The sequence below is a fragment of the Astatotilapia calliptera genome, chromosome 20 (assembly GCF_964374335.1).
Source record: "Astatotilapia calliptera chromosome 20, fAstCal68.1, whole genome shotgun sequence".
In the NCBI taxonomy this organism is placed as follows: Eukaryota; Metazoa; Chordata; class Actinopteri; order Cichliformes; family Cichlidae; genus Astatotilapia; species Astatotilapia calliptera.
The window spans coordinates 33,321,095-33,341,857 of record NC_137441.1 but is presented as its reverse complement, the minus strand read 5'-3'; the positions used below and the strand labels follow the sequence as shown (position 1 = coordinate 33,341,857).

The following is a 20,763-nucleotide window of genomic DNA, read 5'->3' as shown; positions in this document are numbered from 1 at the left end:
TACAGGTGCTTTCACTGAAACACCTATAGTGCTGTGCAAAAGTCTTGACCCACCATCATTTCTTCATATTGGAAAATGGAAATATGTGCAGCAGTTAATTAAGACATGCACAAGCATACATACAAATACAATATGTAAGGCAAAAACACAATTCTAAAGAGCTTGTAAGTCAATATTTGGTGTGACCACCTTTATTATGCAACACAGAAGCTCTCATAGGCAAGGTTTCTTGTCATTTCTTCCAGCGACTGCACTTCCTGAGATGACTGAAGAAGGTGCGCCTCCCCAAACCCATCCTTAACACCTTCTACAGAGGCACCATAGAGAGCATCCTAACCAGCTGCTTCACAGTCTGGTATGGAAACTGCCATGCATTGACCACAGAGCCCTCCACAGGTTTGTGGGGACCGCTGAGCACATTATTGGCAGCTCTCTAGTCTACAGGATATTTACACCTCACACTGCATTCGTAAAGCCACTAGCATCATGGCTGACATCACCCCTCCCTCCAACTGTTTATTCCTCTTCCATCCGGGAGATGACACTCCAGCATCAGGAGCTGGTCGGTGAGATTGTGCAATAGTTTTTTCCCCCCAAGCAGTCCGGCTCCTGAACACCATGCTGCCTCCTCCACACTGGACTCTCTTCTCCAGACACTTCTTGGACTACATAACACTCTCCTCTCACTTCCAATACTTGCACTACTCTGTATTGCACTGTTCCACTCTGTCTCTGTACTATTGCATTTATTGTATTTATTCTGTGTACTATTGTATATATTTATTCTCATTCTTTTCTATTTCTTATTCTATTTCTATTCAGGCACAATACTGTTGTACTTATTCTTAATTTATCTTATTTCTTTATAGTTGTATATATGTAATTTTTATTTTTATTTTTTCAGTTTGCACCTTTGATCCAGGAGGACGATATTTCGTCCCATTGTATACTTGAGTGTATATTGTTGGGTTGACAATAAAACTCTACTCTACTTGACTTTAAGCAGTCTTCAGGAATATTTCTCCAGACTTCTTGAAGCACATCCAAAGCTCTTCTTTGGTTTTTGGCTGCCTTTAGATGATCCCACACTGCTTCAATAATGTCGAGGTCCAGCTCTGGGGGGAGGCCTATCCATAAATTATAGACTTCCATTGTGTGTATTTCTATAATGGTATGCTTTTACTGCATGCTTGGGATCATTCTCATGCTGAAAAAATTAATCTGTTGCAAATCTAATGCTTTCCAGATGGTATTGCACGGTGGCTCATAAATGCACAATAACTTTCTGTGTTCATAATTCTACCAATTTTGACAAAATCCCCAACACTACATGACAAGGCATCCACCTTGTTTTACAGATGGTTACAGACATTCACTGCTGTCAGCTCTCTCGACTTTCTTGGTATATATTGAGAACAGATTTGATTCATCTCACTATAAGACCTGTGGCTACTGATTTTTTTAGCCCAGTTCTTGTGTAATTTGGCATACCTCAGCCCTGCTTGACTTCCATAAGAACAGCTTCTTGACAGTCACCCTTCCACTGAGACCGTTTCTGATGAGGCTTCAGTGAACAGTAGATGGATCAATTGAAGGGTCATGAATCCCTGAGGTCCTGTGTCAGTTCTTGATGACATGACTCCCAGATGTTTTTCATACTCAGTTGTCTGCAAGCCATGCTGAGATAAGCTATGTTTTTTGGCTAACACTTTTTTGGTTTTTTTTCTTTTAACACTTTTTTGTTAGAAGAAGTGTTAGCCGCTTCTAGCTACTTCTCCCAAGATAACGCAGTCTGCGTTATCTTGGGCATTTTTTATAGATTCGGCAGAAGAAATGGAAACACATTATGTTTTGGGCTCCAGCTCCCATGCATGGAGTGATGGTGTGTTCTTGTGACAGGCTGCTAGTAACAGGGTGCCTAAAGATACAATCTAATATTGTTTTCTAGCTAAATTGTGTGTGTCGCGAAATCAATCAATGCAGAGCAGTGAAACAAACCACAGAGGCCCCAGAAAAGTGCAATCAAACGATGAGTTTATTAACACACAGGAGAGAAAACATCAGCATATGTCTTCTGACAAAAATACATGTTGAGAACACTTTTAAAGCAGTGAGGTATCCGCCCCTCCATGGCGTAAAAATAGGTTAAAGACGTTAGTTAAAGTAAATGGTACATCTTAGATGGCTATAAACAGACCTAGAACTTCTCATTTCTATAACACCTTCCAAACAAGGCAATAACTTCAAGCCTTCAGGGTCTCTGAGGGCTGGTTGTTGACTCCGGTCATCTGTTACCAAGTAGACTAAAATGCAGTTAGAAGCTAAATGAGTTAAGGCCTCAGGCCTGGCACATTTCTAGATTATATGTGTATTGTAAGCATGTATTGCAGTTATCCTTCTATGCTCTAGTCTTTAACACAATAGACTGTGAAGACATCGCGCTTCACAAAGCTTAAGACCCTCTGTAGACTAAGCAACAACCCTGAATGAGCACAAATACTATGCAATGTGTATGAAATACTTCTGGCCGTACCTGTAATAAAAGTTAACATAATGGAAGGATCCTTAAATGAACATCTTCAATAAACAACTTTAATGCAATATCAATACTGTGAGAAATATTATTAAATGGAATAATGCTGTAAAGAATGTTATTAATGCAATTATATTGATGCAGGTTATATGGCAGCAATAAAAGAATTTCTGTATCTCCACGTGTGTTATATAAACACAGTACTGGATAAGTTAGGTGAACAGCATGGTTTAGGTACCTTTTTATGCTTGAATGATGGGTTAGTGTTAATTGACTTAGCAAACAAACAAAAAATACTAATCTGAAATGATAAGGTGCAAGAGTGGGTCTGAAAATGAATTTAAAAAAGCAGCCAATGTCCAAAGGAAAAAATGTAAATGCCTTCTGAAAGACTGGAAAACTACTGCTCAAGATTTCTTTTAAAAAATTACTGGCTGCTTGGAAGTAAAATGTTTTCTTGTTCTGTTTTTTTAAATAAAGGTTGGCTTAAGACTTTTTTTATTTTAGAATTTGAAGTCTTCTTGGATACAATTTCCTTCCATCTAACGTAAATAAATGTCATTCACAACTGAAAATATCTGCTGTTCAGTATCTGAGCAGCAGATGGCGGACTTGCACATGAGTGCCACACTGACCGTCTCAAGGTCACTGCAGCAGGCTCTCACCATCACGCTCTGATCTGTCATGGGTGCTGCATTCCCTCCACTGCGCAGCTGCATGAACCCACGTCGTGAAATGACGAGGAGTCACAGCACAGACGTGTGGGGGAAACCCGGTACTCACTCATTCATGCTGTGATTCATTACTGCAGTCTTGATATTGATAACTAGTGCAGCCAATCTTTTAAATGTATACTGTGGATATCCAAGTTTACACCTTCTAACTCAGTGCCAGGACTAATAAAATCTTCAAAAAATTCTATATAGTTAAGTAAGAAGACTTTCAGCCCTGATGGTGAATTACCATTTCTATTCTGAGGTGCCTGCTGCAGTCTCTGTAACCCGCACGATGGCTCACTGTGGACTGGGTCTTGTGTAAAATGCATGCGCCCCAAATTTGCCATTCATTTATGAAATCCTTGTGGGGGAAAAGTCGTTGCCAGGAAATGTGACCGTAAGTGACGTGTCCAGCAGCGAAACACCCCACCGGAGATCCCTGCCTGCTTTTCTGCACGTACTCATCTCTGCGTCATCTTTCCGCATTGCAACCGACTCTTTCATTCTCGCAAAAAAATAAAAATAAAAAATAAAAAATAAATTTCCCAATAGACATCTCTATTAGAAACGCACACTTTATCGTTGACTGTCTACATGCTGATTTTATTAAGGTGATGCTGAGGTTTTAAAACAAATCCGCATCCTCTTCATTTTCAAGGTCTGCCTCCTGACGGTGGTGAACGTGCGTCGCCTCTCGCAACCGTCTGCACTCGTGAGTGAGCTCCAGCCAATGGCGTTGCGCCGTTTCTCAGTTTCTTCCTGATTCCATTCGCTTATCATCCAACCCGAAGCGTCACGAGCGCCTTCTCTGCCTGCCCGCACCAGAGAGAGACAGCTTCGTCCTTGCACACAGTTAGGCCGGAAAGGTAACTCATTTCAATCTCTTTTGGCTTTTTATTCATACTTTTAAGTCATTATGATGATGTTCGTGATTTAAAGGGCCTATTCTAATGACAGCGTTTATTAATATAAAGTTTTTTAGTTTTCATATCATAGTCTAAAGAGTGCTCTTCATCCTTGATATCCTCGAAGTCTTGTCCTTGTGTTAGCTTACACTTCGGGCGCTTATTTCTCATTTAAACGCCCACTCATTAAACCCCATTGATGGGTCGGTGGCTCACAGGCTGGAGCAGTTTGTAGCCCACTGTCTATTTTTAAACCACTGCCGTCAGCTGGCGAGATGTCTGTCCATTTAGAGCTGCAGTGTGTGGAGGAACAGGGCGTCATGTTGCAAGCCCAGCTTCCTGCAGCCTGTGTTTGCTGTTTGTTATTAAAGAATCACTTTTAGGGCTGTTTTTGCCTGATAACCTCAAACGTGCGCCACTTCAAGCATTCTACGCTGGCTGAGGCTGTGGGTAAGCTACCAGTTGCTTGCAGCAGACTGGAGGTGTGTCCACCGAGTAAAGGAAAATTACCGTGTGTAGCAGGATTACACGACCTTTAATGTCTCATTTTTCCCCTTCAAGTGAATTTGAGTCATTTCTGTAGCCTCGTAGTATTTTTATGAATCACTCACTCGGTAGGTTATAAGATTACTGATGCAGCTTTAAAAGTTTTTTTCAGGTTTCAGACTAGTGTATATGTAGGAGGCTTGCAACACACATCAAGTTTCAATCCTTAATTATTCATTTTTCTCCAGGTGCCATTATACTCTCAGCTTACATGTTCGCTCCCGGAGTTTGCAATGACCGTGCACCAAAAACAGCAAGATTACCAAATATTAGCTATTCACGTGGCATCCACTGCTTATTATATTGCAGAATTTTTGGTAGCTACAAATATGATGATTAGTTATTTGCTCCAAGAAGGCTAAAATGTATGAAGTCATATCAAATATACTTTCTATATGACTAGCTGTCAAGAACCCAAAGGGTATTTAGCCTGCATGAGGATGGATGATAATTGATGGATTATCCAGTTGATAGCATTTTGTGTAACTCGAGAAATATTAACCTTTGAAGAAAAAAAAACTAACATGCTGGTAAAACACAGGAAATCTTACCAGCGACATGCCTATTTAAAATGGCATAAATCTTTAATTTGGTTAGTCAAAAGGTCCCCAGAAGTTATATAAATGATTTTATGTACCTAAAGATTTTTTGTAGGCACATGCAATTGTGCTTCATCACTGTCACCTCTGGTAAATTTCCACACAGATCTCTGGGGACAGAGGATTTTCCATTGTTTCTGCACTCTGACACAGCTTTCCAGGCTGAACTCAGGAGTTCATTCAGGCACTCAGTATGTGCAGATGTGCAAGGCAATAATTGGAATTGGGGCACGTTGGATAAAACCAATGTAAATCAATAGTGCTGCAGGCATCATGGGCAAACAGTCTCTCTTAAAACCTTCTCTGACCTCTGCTCCTGAAATTTCACGAGATAATGAAAGGCTCCATGAGATTAGACCACATCTCGTGCCTGTAATATCATTGCAGTGAAAGCAAAAGAAACAAAAAGAAGTCAAATAGGTTTTCTGCTAGGTCACTCTCTTATTGTCACGTACAGGGATTTTTTTTTTTTTTTTTGCAAACATTTTGCAATGCTGTTTTATAGTCTGATGTAATAAGTAAACTAAAGGAACCCATACAGATTTTCCTCACTGCAGTAGCCACGCCTGTCTGCTATTACCTCTGCCCTCGCAGCCAGTACACATCAGTTTAGGTGGTCTGCACAGCCATATACTTAATTAGAGAACCATCGAGAAGATTTATTGCTGTTTTCTCTGAAATCCATCTTCAGATTATTTACTTGTTATTGTGAGTGTGTCGCCGTGTATCCCAAGTTTATTGCCACCTCTCTACTCAACGCTTTAATTCGTAAGTAGAAGCTCTAAAGGGGCCCGTCTGCTTGACCTGTGAAGGAGTCCTACACTAATCCCTCTTACATTTGTTTCTTCTGCAGATCCAGAATCATGTCTATCCTGAAGATCCACGCTCGTGAGATTTTTGACTCCCGTGGCAACCCCACTGTGGAAGTTGATCTTTACACTAAGAAAGGTACTGTATGGATAAACTACATGCTTTCTTGGACTCGTTTTATATGAATTAAAGGCTTAAGAAGAGAAAGGTTCTTTTATACCTTGCAGCTTGTAAAACCTGATCTTCTAGTCAGTGGTGGCACGGCTCACAACCTAACGTGCATCTACAGTTAAATGCAAGACATTGTGAAGCCTTTGGCTGTGAACCACATGCAAACAGCTGCACTTGTCATGTCTATATTATAGTATGAGTACTGACTCATAGGCTATGCTGGAAAAAGTAAGCAAAACGTTTTCCTAACAACTGTTCCAAGTAAGGAAAGGAGACTGAGTGGGGCTTGTAGTGGTGCCCCCACCTTATGAATAAAGATGTACAAAATCTCTACAACCTGCTAAAAACCACATCTGACGATTGCAAAAGCATACCTACATGTTTCACAACCCTTCTGGCACAATGTTCTGTTGGCACATAAGACAGCAGTTGAACTTTTGGGCAAAAATATCACGTTAGGAGTTAAAGAACGATGAACACCCAATACAAAATCCTTATTCCAGCTTTAAAGCATGGTGGAGGGGGCCTCACAGTCTAGGCCGGCTTTGTAGCCTCTTGATGGACCACATTTTATGAGTAATCCTTTCAGGAAGTCTGGTGACGTAAAAGGGGGACTCATAAACCCACTTTCAAATGCATGTGTTTAACAGGTAAATTGAAATCGTGTATAACCTGCACATGAAATTATTGTCTGCTAACGTGTGTATTTAGGCAGTCAGACCAGCAACTTGGTAACCTACACTGTTGCCGTCTTCAGAGTGGCCCTCGCTGGATCAGATCAGATGATGGATGTGTGAAAATAGCTCCTGTAAAGTCACACTGCCTCTGCAGCGCTCTGTTACTGTAATGGTTCCTGTTTGGAAGCAGTTGTAGCTCATACAGTAGGTGCTTCTGGCAAACCAGCGAGTTGAGTTGAATCTTCATTTTATGTAAAGTACAGGTGTCAGGGAAATTAAATCTACAGTTCACGTCCCTCTCCTTATTGTGTACCAGTTAAGATAGTTAAGCTGTTGACCATAAAGCATCCAAACGCTGCACTGTTCCACACGTATGCTGGAGGTTGAGATCAATTTTATTTTAACTAACTAAAGGGCCTGGCAAGGGTTTGAAGTTTTTTTTGGCAAGCTATTCTGTTATAAGAGCTCAAATAAAGGAACAGCTCAACCCAGTGAAATGTCCTGAGAATTTTAACGAAGCAACCTGAATGGTCATTGACACGGAAATGTGTGAAGCCGGCTACGCTGCCTTGAATGCACTGGTTTGAATAGATTGTCTGCCCTTTTCTGCTGCCCTTCTGTCTCTTCATTAGTTTTGGATGGTTGCTACGTGCTCCAGTTTACTGTAAATAGCACCCTTATTCTTCTTGGGCCCTTTTAAGTCCACCAGACTTGTTTTGACATCATTAACTGCACAGACCAAAGCGAGCGTGCTGCACCCAGAGTATGTCGGTCATAGTAACCGAGATGTGTTTTTGCACTGTTATGTAACCAGCTTCACAGTCATATTAGATAACCCACTATGCTTGTTGCCCATCATGCCATCTGTGTGATGGGCTGTTGGCACAAAAAAAAAGGAATTCACTTTTACTGTAGGTACTTGAAGATTTGCTGATTCATTGCTTTTCTCTACGGCTCTCCTTTTTATTGTGTTCAGCCAGAAAGCTGTTAATAATGTGACCTGGATATTTGGCAGCATTCCCCAAAAGCATCCAGGTGATGTCTTGATGCAGATGATTCGTTAAGCTTGAACTCACTGCCTTGACAGTGGCTGTGTCCTCTTGTGCTAAGCCCTAAATCCCCTCAGACTCACACCATCATTGCCGCTTCACAGAGCAAGCTGAATAGATTTTTTTTGCTCTGCTCCAATTTCCAATCACTTGGGTGAATCTGAAATGGCTATCCTCTTATATATGGGTGTGGCTTGCTATCATCCCACAGATGCACTGCACATGCTCAGTTGGCCATCTGGCTTTGCCTGTTACATCACAGATTTTGCAGCACAGCCGTTACAACTTCCTCCCAACATGGTTTATTTCATTTTGGAGCAGGAGACGCCTTTAGCTGATACTCACTGCTGTCCCTTGTGTACCAAGTAGCCCCTCCTCTGCACTTGTTGTCCTAACAAACATGTTCCTCTTTGTGAAGACAGCATGTAGAAAGCACAAACCCAAAGTCAGGAAGTATGGTATAATGGTGAAATCAGATTTCAACATATGTCAAAGTCCAGGCAATCTTTTGTTGAATATCTGTGACGTGAAATAGCACTTAAAAGTAACAAATGTGAAATGTCCTCTGTGTCTCCAAGGTCTCTTCAGGGCTGCAGTTCCCAGCGGTGCCTCCACAGGCATCTATGAGGCTCTGGAGCTCCGTGACAATGATAAAACACGCTACATGGGCAAAGGTAAGACATCTCTATTTATTTTACAATCTTTTGTGCCATTTCCACTTTACATTCTGCTCTCTCGCTCCTCATCTTTTACTACTTCATTTCTGATTCCTACATCTCTCTCCCTCCTGTTAGGAGTCAAAAGAGCAGTTAAATATATAAATGATTTTTTGGCCCCTGCATTATGTAACCAGGTAAATAAAGTGTGGAGTAACGGAGTGACTCTTTACATATTGCCGTGCACAGCAGCATGAAAAATGAGTTTGGCTTTTGGAAACTAACCTCGTCGGGCACAAGCAGATGATCACAGATCTAAGAATAAAGGGAAAAAAATAAAAGAGCAAAATAATCACTGGGTAAATTACATTTTACCACTAATTGCTCACTCACACACTGTCTCATACAATTGGATGCTCTGTGGTCATCTGTCTCGCCTACTCTGCATGGTCTTCTTCTGTCTGAGTCAGTCATGGTCTGCTTGTTCCTTGCAGGTGTCTCAAAAGCAGTTGACCATATCAATAAAACTATTGCACCTGCACTGGTTAGCAAGGTAGGACCATTTATTGTTTGACTAATATAACTGTGTTCTAGTGTCAAATGAATTGTGTTAAGAAGTTAGAAATGCAGCAGTAAATGAAAACACAAAAGTGTGTTATTGGTAGCAGTAACTGGGAAATGCATAACTGTATGCACTGAACAGTTTTTTGTGACTGAATTCTACATTAACCTCATGATATACCCAAAGCATCTATAAACCCGTCTATACTAGCAGAACTTCAGTAAAATAACTGACATGGTTTGATTACTCTAACATCTTTGTAGTGTGATCTAATGAACTATTGATTTAGAAATAAACCAGTTTAAGTTCAGCCTCTTTCCCCACCCAGTCCAATTAAACCTGTCATGTTGTGTTTAATCCAGGATGTGAACGTTCTGGAGCAGGAGAAGATCGACAAGCTGATGCTGGACATGGATGGCACTGAAAACAAGTGTAAGATACCAGTGTACTTTACAATATTTTGTGAGGACACATGTATAAATAAAAATATTTAAAGATATTTTTGGTAAATATTGGGCAGTGCATAGGACCATTTAAACAGTATTTCTGCTCCAGTGATGGTTATTTGTTTGTAACCTCCTGAAAGTTTTCAGTATGGAATTGCATATATTGTGTTTGGAGATTTTAATTAAACAGTGTCTAAACCTCAAAAATCCAAAAATGCTCTCCACAAACAATGGAGAACATCACAAGCTATGTCTTGACAGTATATATTATATTGTGAATTATTTGTGTTTACTATCCTGCAGCTAAGTTTGGTGCTAATGCCATCCTGGGCGTCTCCCTGGCTGTGTGCAAGGCTGGTGCTGCAGAGAAGGGCGTTCCCCTCTACCGCCACATTGCTGACCTGGCTGGCAATCCTGAAGTCATTCTCCCAGTTCCTGTGAGCGTCATAGCACAATTATCCAAGGCCTTTTACACTTTATTGATCAATAGGCCTCATAGACCATTAATATCTAATTCAAAGGGTCATTGTATTCATCCATGATTGCATTAGGCTAAAAGCTGGTCCTCTCTGCTTCCTTTCAGGCTTTCAATGTCATCAATGGTGGCTCCCATGCAGGCAACAAGCTGGCTATGCAGGAGTTCATGATCCTGCCCGTTGGTGCTAGCAGCTTCAAGGAGGCCATGCGTATTGGTGCTGAGGTCTACCACAACCTGAAGAATGTCATCAAGGAGAAGTACGGAAAGGATGCCACCAATGTAGGAGATGAGGGTGGCTTCGCCCCCAACATCCTTGAGAACAAAGAAGGTTAGAGAAGTAATCAGCTATAACAGTTATTTCACACAGAGTAAATGGTTATCTTTGCAAACATTTAGAGTCAAAAGTTGTTACTGTACACCTTGAATATTCCTAAAGGGTGTGTCTTGAAAGCATTGAATTCTTAGAGCTTCCAGGAAAGTATCTCCACTTATGTCACTGCTGAAGTTGACATACGGTTTCTAAATTAAGGTCTCAACTCAGTACTGCTAGCATGAGCCTCCAGTGTCAGGTCAATGTGCTGATATGGCAGCTGTCCTAGTTGTGCAGAGCTTTCAGTGGTGACTCATTTTTCAGAATGAAAACTTTGATTTAATTGTCGACAAATGCAGTCACCCTTTTATTGTATGTTGTTTTATCAGCTCTGGAGCTGCTGAAACATGCCATCGCCAAGGCCGGCTACTCCGATAAGATCGTCATTGGCATGGATGTAGCTGCTTCTGAGTTCTACAAGGGCGGCAAGTATGATCTGGACTTCAAGTCTCCCGATGACCCTAACCGCTACATCTCCTCCGACAAGCTGGCTGACCTATACAGGAGCTTCGTCAAAGATTACCCCGGTGAGTTTTAAGTAGATACTTTTTTGTCGTTGTTTGTTTTGTTTTGTTTTATTCAGTGAGTACTGCTCCATGACATTTGAATCCTCATCAGATCATAATGCCCTGTTGCAACTCTATCCATAGTTGTTGCACATGAATGATGTATAGATATGCTCTGCATGTCTATGCAGAGAATCATACATGCCATGCATCTGCAAAATGCATTGTACACTGTCGTCAAAAGCGGAGCAGTTACAAACTTGTTTCTGCTGCCACCAAGTGGCCAACAAAGAGAATAACCAATTTAAGGTTTTAGGTTTCTGTATTTAAAAAAACCCTGTCAGATTAGCCTTTTATTGACTGAATCATTAATTCCTATCCTAACAGTGGTGTCCATTGAGGACCCTTTTGACCAGGATGACTGGGAGGCATGGACCAAATTCACAGCCAGTACCAGCATCCAGGTTGTGGGTGACGATCTCACCGTTACCAACCCCAAACGCATCTCCAAGGCTGTGTCTGACAAAGCCTGCAACTGCCTGCTGCTTAAAGTCAACCAGATCGGCTCCGTCACAGAGTCTCTGCAGGCGTGAGTGTCCACAGCACTGCAACACAATCCCACTCATTTACATAAAAGTATTAGTTGGCTTATTGGGTCTTCTCTTTTAGCTGCAAGATGGCCCAGAGCAATGGCTGGGGTGTGATGGTCAGCCACCGCTCTGGAGAGACAGAGGACACCTTCATCGCTGACCTTGTGGTTGGTCTCTGCACTGGACAGGTAAAACTATATCTTGTTGTTTCAAAGCTGACTTTACACTTAGTCAGGTAGTTGCTTGCATGTTACAGACTTGCTCTTATGTGTCTTTATTCCTTCCCAGATCAAGACGGGTGCACCTTGCCGATCTGAGCGTTTGGCCAAGTACAACCAGCTCCTCAGGTGAGTCCCTTCTAAAAACATGCACATTACCGTTGTTGTTTTACAGTTACATGGAAGTCCACTTTAACCAACCATGATCACTGTCTTTTAGGATTGAAGAGGAGCTTGGCGACAAGGCCCGTTTTGCTGGCCAGAACTTCAGACACCCCATCTGAGCTGGTCTTCCTCCTTGGGCCTCTGTGTGTTCATTGCTCATATATAATCCTCACACATACAGTATACGCCACACTAGGTTGCCTACCCTGTTAAAGAGAAGATGGAGAGAAACACCACTGACATCTAAGGTCTAAGTCTGTGGCGTAGGGAGGGGACAGCACGTCCCAGTGAAGTCACAGTTCAGCTCATCTTCAATCTCTGCTTTAGTTCCTGAATAGTGTTGGTCCTTGTGTTTTTGTCTGTGTAACTGTGTGAGAGATTTTTGTTCAGCTTTTCGTGAGTTGTAGTGAATTAGGTCCTCTACTGAGTAAATGAGCTACTGTAACATTAGTGAGGCTCTGCTCTAAGCATTGGTAAGACTGTTGTATGTGCAATGTATCGCATCTGACGAGGTCTTGTGTTGATGTACACGTCTGCAGAAACGTGTAATAAATAATATAGTTTGAAAAGTTATTCTGAAGTTTTAATTTTGTTTCACTTAAATGCTTTATTATGAAATTATTAACACACACTAAATGCACAATGGCAAGAAAACTCCCTGAAACAGTTGTGAAATTGTTGCCACTTATGCTTACTGCATCTCATAATGATGGTCACTGTAACAGTTCATTAATAATTCATAACTTTCCTTCAAAGAAAGTCAGAGCATCTACAGTAAACGGCTTGTGCTCCATAACTGCTCCTACCTATGTGGCGTAATCTGAAAGCCACCAAGAAGGCGAAATATGAGCCCAGAGCTGTAGGGCGCCATTTGTTGGCCCCTGGGTAAAAGAATCCAGAAGCTCGAAGCAGCCTCTTTCTCTACTGAGCCTTGCCAAGATAAATGAGACTCTTTTCACCAGGGGATTGCCAGCTGGGTTTGTGCCACACCAATTTACTTTGTGTGAGCCCTTTCTGAACCTGCTTCCATTGTTTAGGTGTCACCAAGGAGATGTATTACAAATCACTGATACAAAGACGCTACCTGTCACACATTGCAGACTCTGTCAGCTGAACCACTTGGCAAGAATTGCGTAAGTTTAATCATTCTCACACTTAACCTTAAATAAATGTTTTTCACACAAAGTTAATCCTCTAAGAAAGTAAATGTGGGAGACTGTAAAGTGATATTACAGCGTGAATTATACCCAATGTTTTCCTTTTAGACCTGCTCCCTCTAGTGTTCAGATGAAACGGTGCACCTTTCTGAAAAAGGTAGAGTCTTGGCACTCAATTAAATTCAAACGTGAGCACATGAAAAGTTGAAAAATTAAACAGTGTTAAGCCAATTAAACAAAATGGCTCCGTGTTAATTCCAATTTCAAAATAAATCAACTTAGTAATTTTCATTCAAACGACAATAACCCCTAATAAATTAAAGTTTTGTAGCATCACATTTATTTAGGAAAGAAAAAACTGTTTTATATTCTAAAAGCAAAACTCATATTTGTTCTGAGAAAAAATAAACAAACTTGTGGCTTCAGATGTAGCTGAATTTAACAGTAAAACTAATGAGCATTAAATGCACAGGACGCATAACTGTTAACTCTACCCGACATGAATTAAACTAAACTAAATAAATAATTCCAGTTCTCCAAATACATAATGTGCAGGTGTGGAGTGGACAGCAGCCCAGTGGAGGCAATTATATGGGATTAAACTGTGTTAATTTTGTGATCATCTCACTTGAAGAGTTATATGTCTCTTTTTTTTTTTTTTTTTACCTTTAATGTACTCTAGAATTAGTGTTGCATATGATCATATTTTCTATTCTATTCTAGTCTAGTCTAGTCCAGTCCAATCTAAAACATAATGACAAAATATATATATATCCTAGTGCAGCTTTTCTATAAATGCATATAGTTAATCTGCTATTATTCTAAAGTCCTTACTGTATGTTATAGGGTCTAACGAGATATTCTATTCTGTTGTATTCCATAGTTCTTACCCTAAATTCAATTATTACAAGATGTGTTCTACTCTACTCTGTATCATAGCCTCTACTGCTTATTAAAGTGTCAGCAGCAGTATAATATTCTATTCTATGCTAAAAAATTATTATAATAAAAACTTCTTATAGTGCAGCTATTCAATAACTACAAATATTTACTCTGTTATTATTCCACAGCTCTTTCTGTATATTTAAGTGTTGAAAGAGGTATTCTATTCTATTTTGTCCTCTTGTATTGTAATCCACAGTTTCACTGTTAATATTCTACTGTACTCTACTCTAATAATAATAAAACAATTCTAGTAAAAATTTCTCCTATTCTATAAATGTATATAGTTACTCTGTTATGATTAAAGTGTCTAAAGAGCTATTCTATTCTATTCTATAATTGTAATAAGAACGTCTTCTACTGATGCTATTCTATGAATATCTCCAGTTACTTTTTTATTTCTTTCACAATTTCCTTTGTAACAACAAAATAGTAATCTTTTTATTCTATTCTATTCTATTCTTAAGCAGTTTTATAGTTTTTTCCATATTGCTGCTATTGAATTTTGTTATTATTCTACATTTTTCCTTCATGAATAAAAACAGAATCTAATGTAACCATTCTATAAAAGTATATAGCTACTTTGTATACTTTCTTATTGTTTCACAATTTCACTGGCAATAACGAAACATAAAAGTAGAGTATTTTCCAGTATCCAGACCATTCTGTACTATTCTATTCTATTGCGAAACCTTACTATTGTTGCTTAAGTGAGATGTTTAAAAACACTATAACAGTGACAGACAAACATTGTATTCTATTTTCTATTCTATTCTATTTTATTTTGTGTATTTACACTAGGTTTATATCTATACAATACACAAAAAAGTCATTATTATATATATTATATTTTATTCTTATGCAGCATAGTATCAAGCTGTTTATCAGTTCAAGCAAAAAGTATGTGCAAATAAATGGTCTGTCAGCATTTTGTACTGATATAGTAACTGCCAAATTGTAGTCTTCCATTTCTGTCTTTATTTACAATATGCTTTATAATGTAACACTTAAATTATTTAACCGTAAATTAATTTGTCCCCATTTGAATTCTATCCTAATTTTCTGAGCTAAAGGATGAAGATGGACCAAGTGTTGCTACAGAATAGACATCCAGAGGACTCCCAGTGTCGCTGGATGTTTCCAGTTTTGGCCAGTGGGTGACGATATTTTACCGGTTGAACTTTGAGAACCCCCCAACTGTTCTCACCCCAAGATGAAGAAGGATGCTGTCATGCTGAGTGCCTCTCACATACACTAGTCTGAGCATCCCGGCAACGATTACTCTCTTTATTCTGAAGTCCATCATTTATGACAGCGTTATACCAAACGTGGTTCTCTCGGTTATAGCTATATAACAAACGATATACAGGTGGCACTGCAGCTGTTGTACTACTCTCTGTAGTGGCGACACTTAGCTAACTAACGTTGGCTAATTGCCCCTGCTGCTGTTGCTGCTGCTGCTGCTATTGTTTGTTGTTGCAGTCTCTCATCAAACAAATCACAGATGTTGTAGATCAAGCTCTTTAAGGTAAGTGCTGTGAGCTGCAATCAGCAGTCTTTTTGCATTTGATGTTCATCAGCAAACGAGGGAGAAATGACACAAATTAACGGAAGAGTATGTAAACGTTGGACTGTTAACGTACATCATCGCTTGGTAGCTATTTGGCTAATTTGCTTATTAGCATTAGCTAGCTAGTTAGCTGATAGACTTGGTTGCCCCTTGCTGTTGGTGTTGCTGGTTACTATGAACTAACATTAGCGGCTAGCGCCAGTGACTAGCACTGATTGGGAATGCCAGCTAGGAGCAGAGTAATGTCTGGATACAAACAGCTCGTTGGCACCGGTTATTACAGAGCCCGTCCAGTACACACAACACGACTTTAATTTATTAAACACTTTGTGGTATGACAGCACAGATAACATCGCAGTACCCCATAGCTTGCTTTTCCCTGTTTTGAAATACCCAGTGTGCTATGTCTTTTCCAGGGAATAGTCTTAGCCATTCAGCTATTGTCACTAGCCCTTGGAAACGTTAGCCAGCGAAGCTAACTAGCTGTCTTTTGTGTGTTTTGACTTGTGCTCAATTGTTGTTATCTAGATCGCAGTTCGTGGTTATTTAGGAGTGTGGTCTGGCCTGGTTTTAAACACCGGATGAGAGCACATTCGTGCTGCTGTGAGAAAATGAAAGATGTAATCTACACTGAAGATATTTGTCAACAAATACAACAGCCAGAAGTGGGTTTAAGACTTCACTTTCTCCTGAGAAACTTGAAAGCATTTAAGAGACTACATCAGGTGAAGGTTTCTTGGTGTTTGGAGAGGTCATACTTTTTGTTTTTTATCAGGGGGCATTTTGTTTTTTGCAGCGTTAAGCCAAAGTTTGCAATTGCAAGTTTGAAAATAGTAAACAAACGAGTAGTGTTTGGCCACAAATATGTTGCACAATTCCTCCTTGAAAGGCAAGAGTTTCCAAATATTATGCAGTCCATGCACATTTTACTACCTCTAACTTTAAAAGAGAAGAACCAGCAGGAAAGTGTGTTTTTATTTTTATTGAGTGCTTGTGACTCATACTTGACTCTTTTACCTCACTGACTACACAGCCCTGAACAATTGAGGGCTTCACAATGCACGAAGAGAGCGCACTATAGTAAATGATCAAAGGAGTGTGAAAATTTCGTTTGCTCTGTAAATGCTACGCTATTTTCAGTCCACTGAAAGAGTCTAAATGAATTTAAGGACAAAACCTACGTTTCCTCACTTGTCAGAGTGGCACAGTGTTAGGCTGGGCATAGGGAAATCATCAATAAATGATCTGATATCCTGATAGCAATGCACTGTAAAACACACCCAGCACCACGTTAAGTTTAATGGTTTTACAAAGCTTGGTCTGGATAGGTTTTGTTACTTTGCTGCCACCACATCTATCCAGTCATTGCAGCTTGTTCAAGTCTCCTGATAGTGACGTGACACTGAACATAGAGGTCAGACAAACTTTGTGTGTTTGTTATAAACAGAGAATTTAGCAATAAAGCAATCTCAGATACAGCTATGTTGCCAGAAATGATTTGTGTCTATAGAGCATTACTTAAAGACTGAAGATTATTGTTGGTCATGTCTTTAGGAAAAAGGGGGAAAAAACTGGGATTTTGCTAATCCTTACATCTTGCATATTCCCATCTGATGTTTTGTTGGCTTTTCCTGCTGCCAGTAGCTTAGTGGTTTGTGATTTTCTTTAACTACCACTTAGCCTGTAAACTTGCTAGGCTAGGGTACAGAGGTCTGCCATTAGAGGCTATATGTTGATTACTACTTCAGCGCCGCTTTGGCTGAAAAGCACCTTAATGTTTGGTTTATGGTTTTTCTAAAACAGTATGTTTTAGGTCCGGCCAAGAGAACAATTCAGAGTAGCAGAAGGCAGAAGATTTGTGCTGTTCCTTTTTTGATTCTTTCTGTCATGTTACTCGCAGAGCTGCTAAGTGGTCAGGGTGTTTTATAGTGTTTCAATTTGAGTGGGATCTCAGGAGCAGCAGTGGGTAAAATTACTTGGAGTCACCTATCCAATGACACACCCCGTCCATCGAATGTTAATCTAGCTGTGTGGCTGTAGTAGCAGCAGCAGCAGTGCCAGCAGAGTAATGATAAGAGAAGTGTAATAACCCTGCTATTTTCCTTTAATGACTAATACGCGTTTGAGTAATGGCAGCTTCCTGCAAATAATGTGTGGCAAAGGCCAGGCAATGCTGAGGAAAAGCCCGTTTCACTGTGCTCTGACGCCTCTTTTGTTGGATGATCTTTCAATACACATGCGCTGCAATTCAGTGTTTACATGCCGTGCTCAAACGGCATCTCGCTGTTGTCCTCTACTTTGTCGTATCTTCGTGAATCCCAATAAAGAAGGATTCTCCAAGTCTTGTCTCACAGCCACTTTATTGTCAGTGCTGGAGGTTTGTTTCTGCCGTGCTTGACGCCATTTGAAGCTGTCCATATGTGGCTATCGTGTATTTCACATTCAGAAAGGTTGGGGTTGTGTTTCAAAGAGGGGTGATTAGGCTGATTTATTGTTTTGTTCGAGGCCGTTCTGCTCAAGGGTTTCATATACAGTATTTGATTATGCTGGCGAGAGAGGTTGGTAAGCAGCGAAATGTCTTCTTTTAAAGAGCCGGCACAGGAAATGATGTGTAATCAAGCATCTACATGACATTTGTAATCAAGCAAGTGCATTGCCTTGTATTTATATTCTAATGACTGTGCACACTTGAAGCAGCATTAAGAGGATGCAGTGGACAAAGAAGGCAAGTGGATAAACTGATTTAGCTTTTTACTTTTACAGTGCTTGATATCAGTTTCTTTGCAAGATATCTGGTTGTTACATAGAAAATTAATGCTCTGAACAAAGGAGCAATGTTCGCTCAAAGACCGCTTGATGGGCCATTCAAGTGCTGTATATTCATTAAAAATAACAATCTGTCAGCACTTACTGACAGCACGCGCAACAAGCCAAGCTCTCTTTATTGTTCTCCGAAGATGTTTTTCAGTTCCCGTGCCAAGAGCTGGGTAATTGGCTGTAGCAAAGCCTTGCATGTGTTGTTTTAAGATATTGGACTGACACGCACAGGGCACACTGGCAGAAATGAGGCAAGCACACTCCCCTTTCCTCCTCCTCCTCTTGTTCTTCTTCCTCCTCCTGGCTTCTGCCAGCAAGTCAGAGGAGGCAAGATGCAGGATGTTGTTTTGTGTTCCCTGACAGCTTCCCTTCACCTCTCATAAGAGGAGATCCAAGCACGCCGCATCATATCTCATCTTTGTTTGATTCAGGCCTCTGCAGCTCCACAATTGTGCCAAGGAGATGGTATCAGCAAGCGCTGCTCGTGTTAACAATCGTGAGCTGTCTTGCTACATACTGCTGGTGGTATTTGATGTGATCAAATCTGCTTTCTGCACAAGCTCAGCCGTGGCGAAGTTGGTCTCACTTCATCTTTACAAACGCTGTGTGTTTCTTATTGGGCTGGGTTTGCGTTGACTCACATCTTAATTAATCAGATATATTTTGTCTGGTGTTATTGCTAAGCATCTCAAGATATGAAAGAAACTTTTCTACATATTTCATCGAGCAACTGTCAGTGCACTTTGTGCTTAATGTGCACAAGTGGTTGGACAGTGGAATTTGTAGAAATCGACTGGAAAAGGAGGCTTTAGTAGTATATGGGAGTTTTACGCATTTGCTGGTTTCCTGTGCGCGCGCCTTACTAATTACCATTTAAAACGCAACATGTAGGGACAGGCCTAGTTTGTCACTTTATTGGCAGGACCTATTAATAGCACTTCATGCAAAAAAAAGAAGTGTGAATTAAAAAGGAAAGTTAAAAAAAATAATAGTCAGCCATTTGCCATCACAGTAAAGGAGGAAAATGAAATGGTGTAGGATCAGCTGGCTGGCCCCTGAGGAGAAGGAGAGGGGGGGGGGGTGATGATGATGAGGAGGAGGAGGAGTACTTTGCTGCTGTGTGTGTCAGTGCTGATTAGGTAAGAGATTGCCTCATGTAATGACACGGCATGGCGCTAGTGGTGCAGAAACACAAACAATGCATACCAGTGTTTTTTACTGCGCACACCCCCTGCAGCCGCCTGCCTGAAGATGTTTATATAGACATATACACTCTAACCAGAATATTTCAACATCTTAGACAGAACCCCCCCCCCCCCCCACTCCCCGCTCCCTTTCCAGCGACACGCACATTTATTGCATCCGGGAGCCGATAGCCCTCTTTTCTTTTGTAGCACAGATGAAAGATGGGGGTGATTAAAGCAAAGGGGGCACAATGGAGCCTGTGCGGTTTCTCGATCAGTATATGCTGTTAGTATTGACAGCATTTATTTAGGCCTACATAACCCGCCAGTTTTATCTGTTTCTATCAGTTTAAACCTAAAGCAAAACGGAGCATGTCATAATTTCCTCCTGCTTGTGACGGTTAAGGTTTCTGTAGATGTGTTGGACCTATTATTATATACACAAGTGTGTACAGGGTTTTGATTCATTAGCTTGGTTATTAATAAATCTGCTTCAGGCTTAGATTCAGCATGATGTATCTTTTGATAAAATGTTATGAAAGCATAAAGCAAAAAAATAAAACCAGACAAAAAACTGATTATGGTAAATGGCCACTACGTGATACTTATCAGGGAGCCACTTTGATTAGCTAGTCTAAGTGATGCAGTTGGTTTAATTGATTGTTTTATAGAGAGATGTGTCAATAACAGCTGTCTGCTGTCCAGACAAACATGCTTTTGTCATTAATTAAAAGTGGCCGTAATGGCTCGTTATGCTGTGTTTTTCTGCACAACACTGGGTATGCAGGACATTGATTTTCAACAGTGTGGATGAGACAAATTGCACATAGATCTTTTTATAATGTGCTGGCTGTGCCGCTCTGCCTCTGTGACTAACACAGATATCGCACTGATGTTGCGGCTACGGCTGCACACGAGGCACAGTTTGCAGGGCTGGAAAGCCTGTGAGTGATGTTTTAATGGAGACGGTCACGCAAGTCAGCGGTGATCTCAGGGTTCACACTGCCATAAGGAAACGACCCGGGTGACATTGTGGCTCTCCGCTCTCCTGTACACAAGATGCCTCGGGTAAACTGTGTCCTTGCTTGCCCTTGCA

The 20,763-nt window shown here is 40.6% G+C and overlaps 2 protein-coding genes across 6 annotated transcripts in view; both read left to right on the top strand.

The window, feature by feature from the left end:
* Positions 1-3,955: 3,955 nt before the first annotated feature.
* eno1a (enolase 1a, (alpha)) lies at positions 3,956-12,570 on the top strand. Of its 4 annotated transcripts, none has more exons than XM_026154183.2 (12): positions 3,956-4,115; positions 6,153-6,247; positions 8,585-8,680; positions 9,157-9,215; positions 9,587-9,656; positions 9,974-10,107; positions 10,254-10,476; positions 10,848-11,045; positions 11,412-11,613; positions 11,694-11,802; positions 11,903-11,961; positions 12,053-12,570. In XM_026154183.2, exons 2-12 carry the CDS (start codon positions 6,163-6,165, stop codon positions 12,114-12,116), a joined length of 1,299 nt encoding a protein of 432 aa, XP_026009968.1. In that variant the 5' UTR covers positions 3,956-4,115; positions 6,153-6,162; the 3' UTR covers positions 12,117-12,570. The 4 variants fall into 4 exon arrangements, with proteins under 4 accessions (XP_026009968.1, XP_026009966.1, XP_080150385.1 ...); XM_026154181.2 differs by lacking the exon at positions 9,157-9,215 and adding an exon at positions 8,801-8,859 and having other exon boundaries at positions 3,998-4,115; XM_080294259.1 differs by lacking the exon at positions 3,956-4,115 and adding an exon at positions 5,903-6,067.
* Positions 12,571-15,295: 2,725 nt separating this feature from the next.
* The window catches only part of rerea (arginine-glutamic acid dipeptide (RE) repeats a), a 130,529-nt gene continuing 125,061 nt past the window's right edge, over positions 15,296-20,763 (top strand). Inside the window, exon 1 of one of the 2 annotated variants that reach the window (XM_026153750.2) lies at positions 15,296-15,624. The gene's annotated coding sequence lies outside the window, so the exon portion shown is untranslated. The remainder of the gene's footprint in view (positions 15,625-20,763) is intronic. The other variant, XM_080295448.1, reaches the window with a different exon arrangement.

What these genes read in the sequence shown, in the direction of transcription:
- eno1a (XM_026154183.2), top strand. Translation starts at nt 6,163, where the DNA reads ATGTCTATCCTGAAGATCCACGCTCGTGAGATTTTTGACTCCCGTGGC. An exon ending in AACACGCTACATGGGCAAAG is followed by an intron (nt 8,681 to 9,156) that starts GTAAGACATCTC and finishes TGTTCCTTGCAG; the next exon opens with GTGTCTCAAAAGCAGTTGAC. An exon ending in CTTCGTCAAAGATTACCCCG is followed by an intron (nt 11,046 to 11,411) that starts GTGAGTTTTAAG and finishes CTATCCTAACAG; the next exon opens with TGGTGTCCATTGAGGACCCT.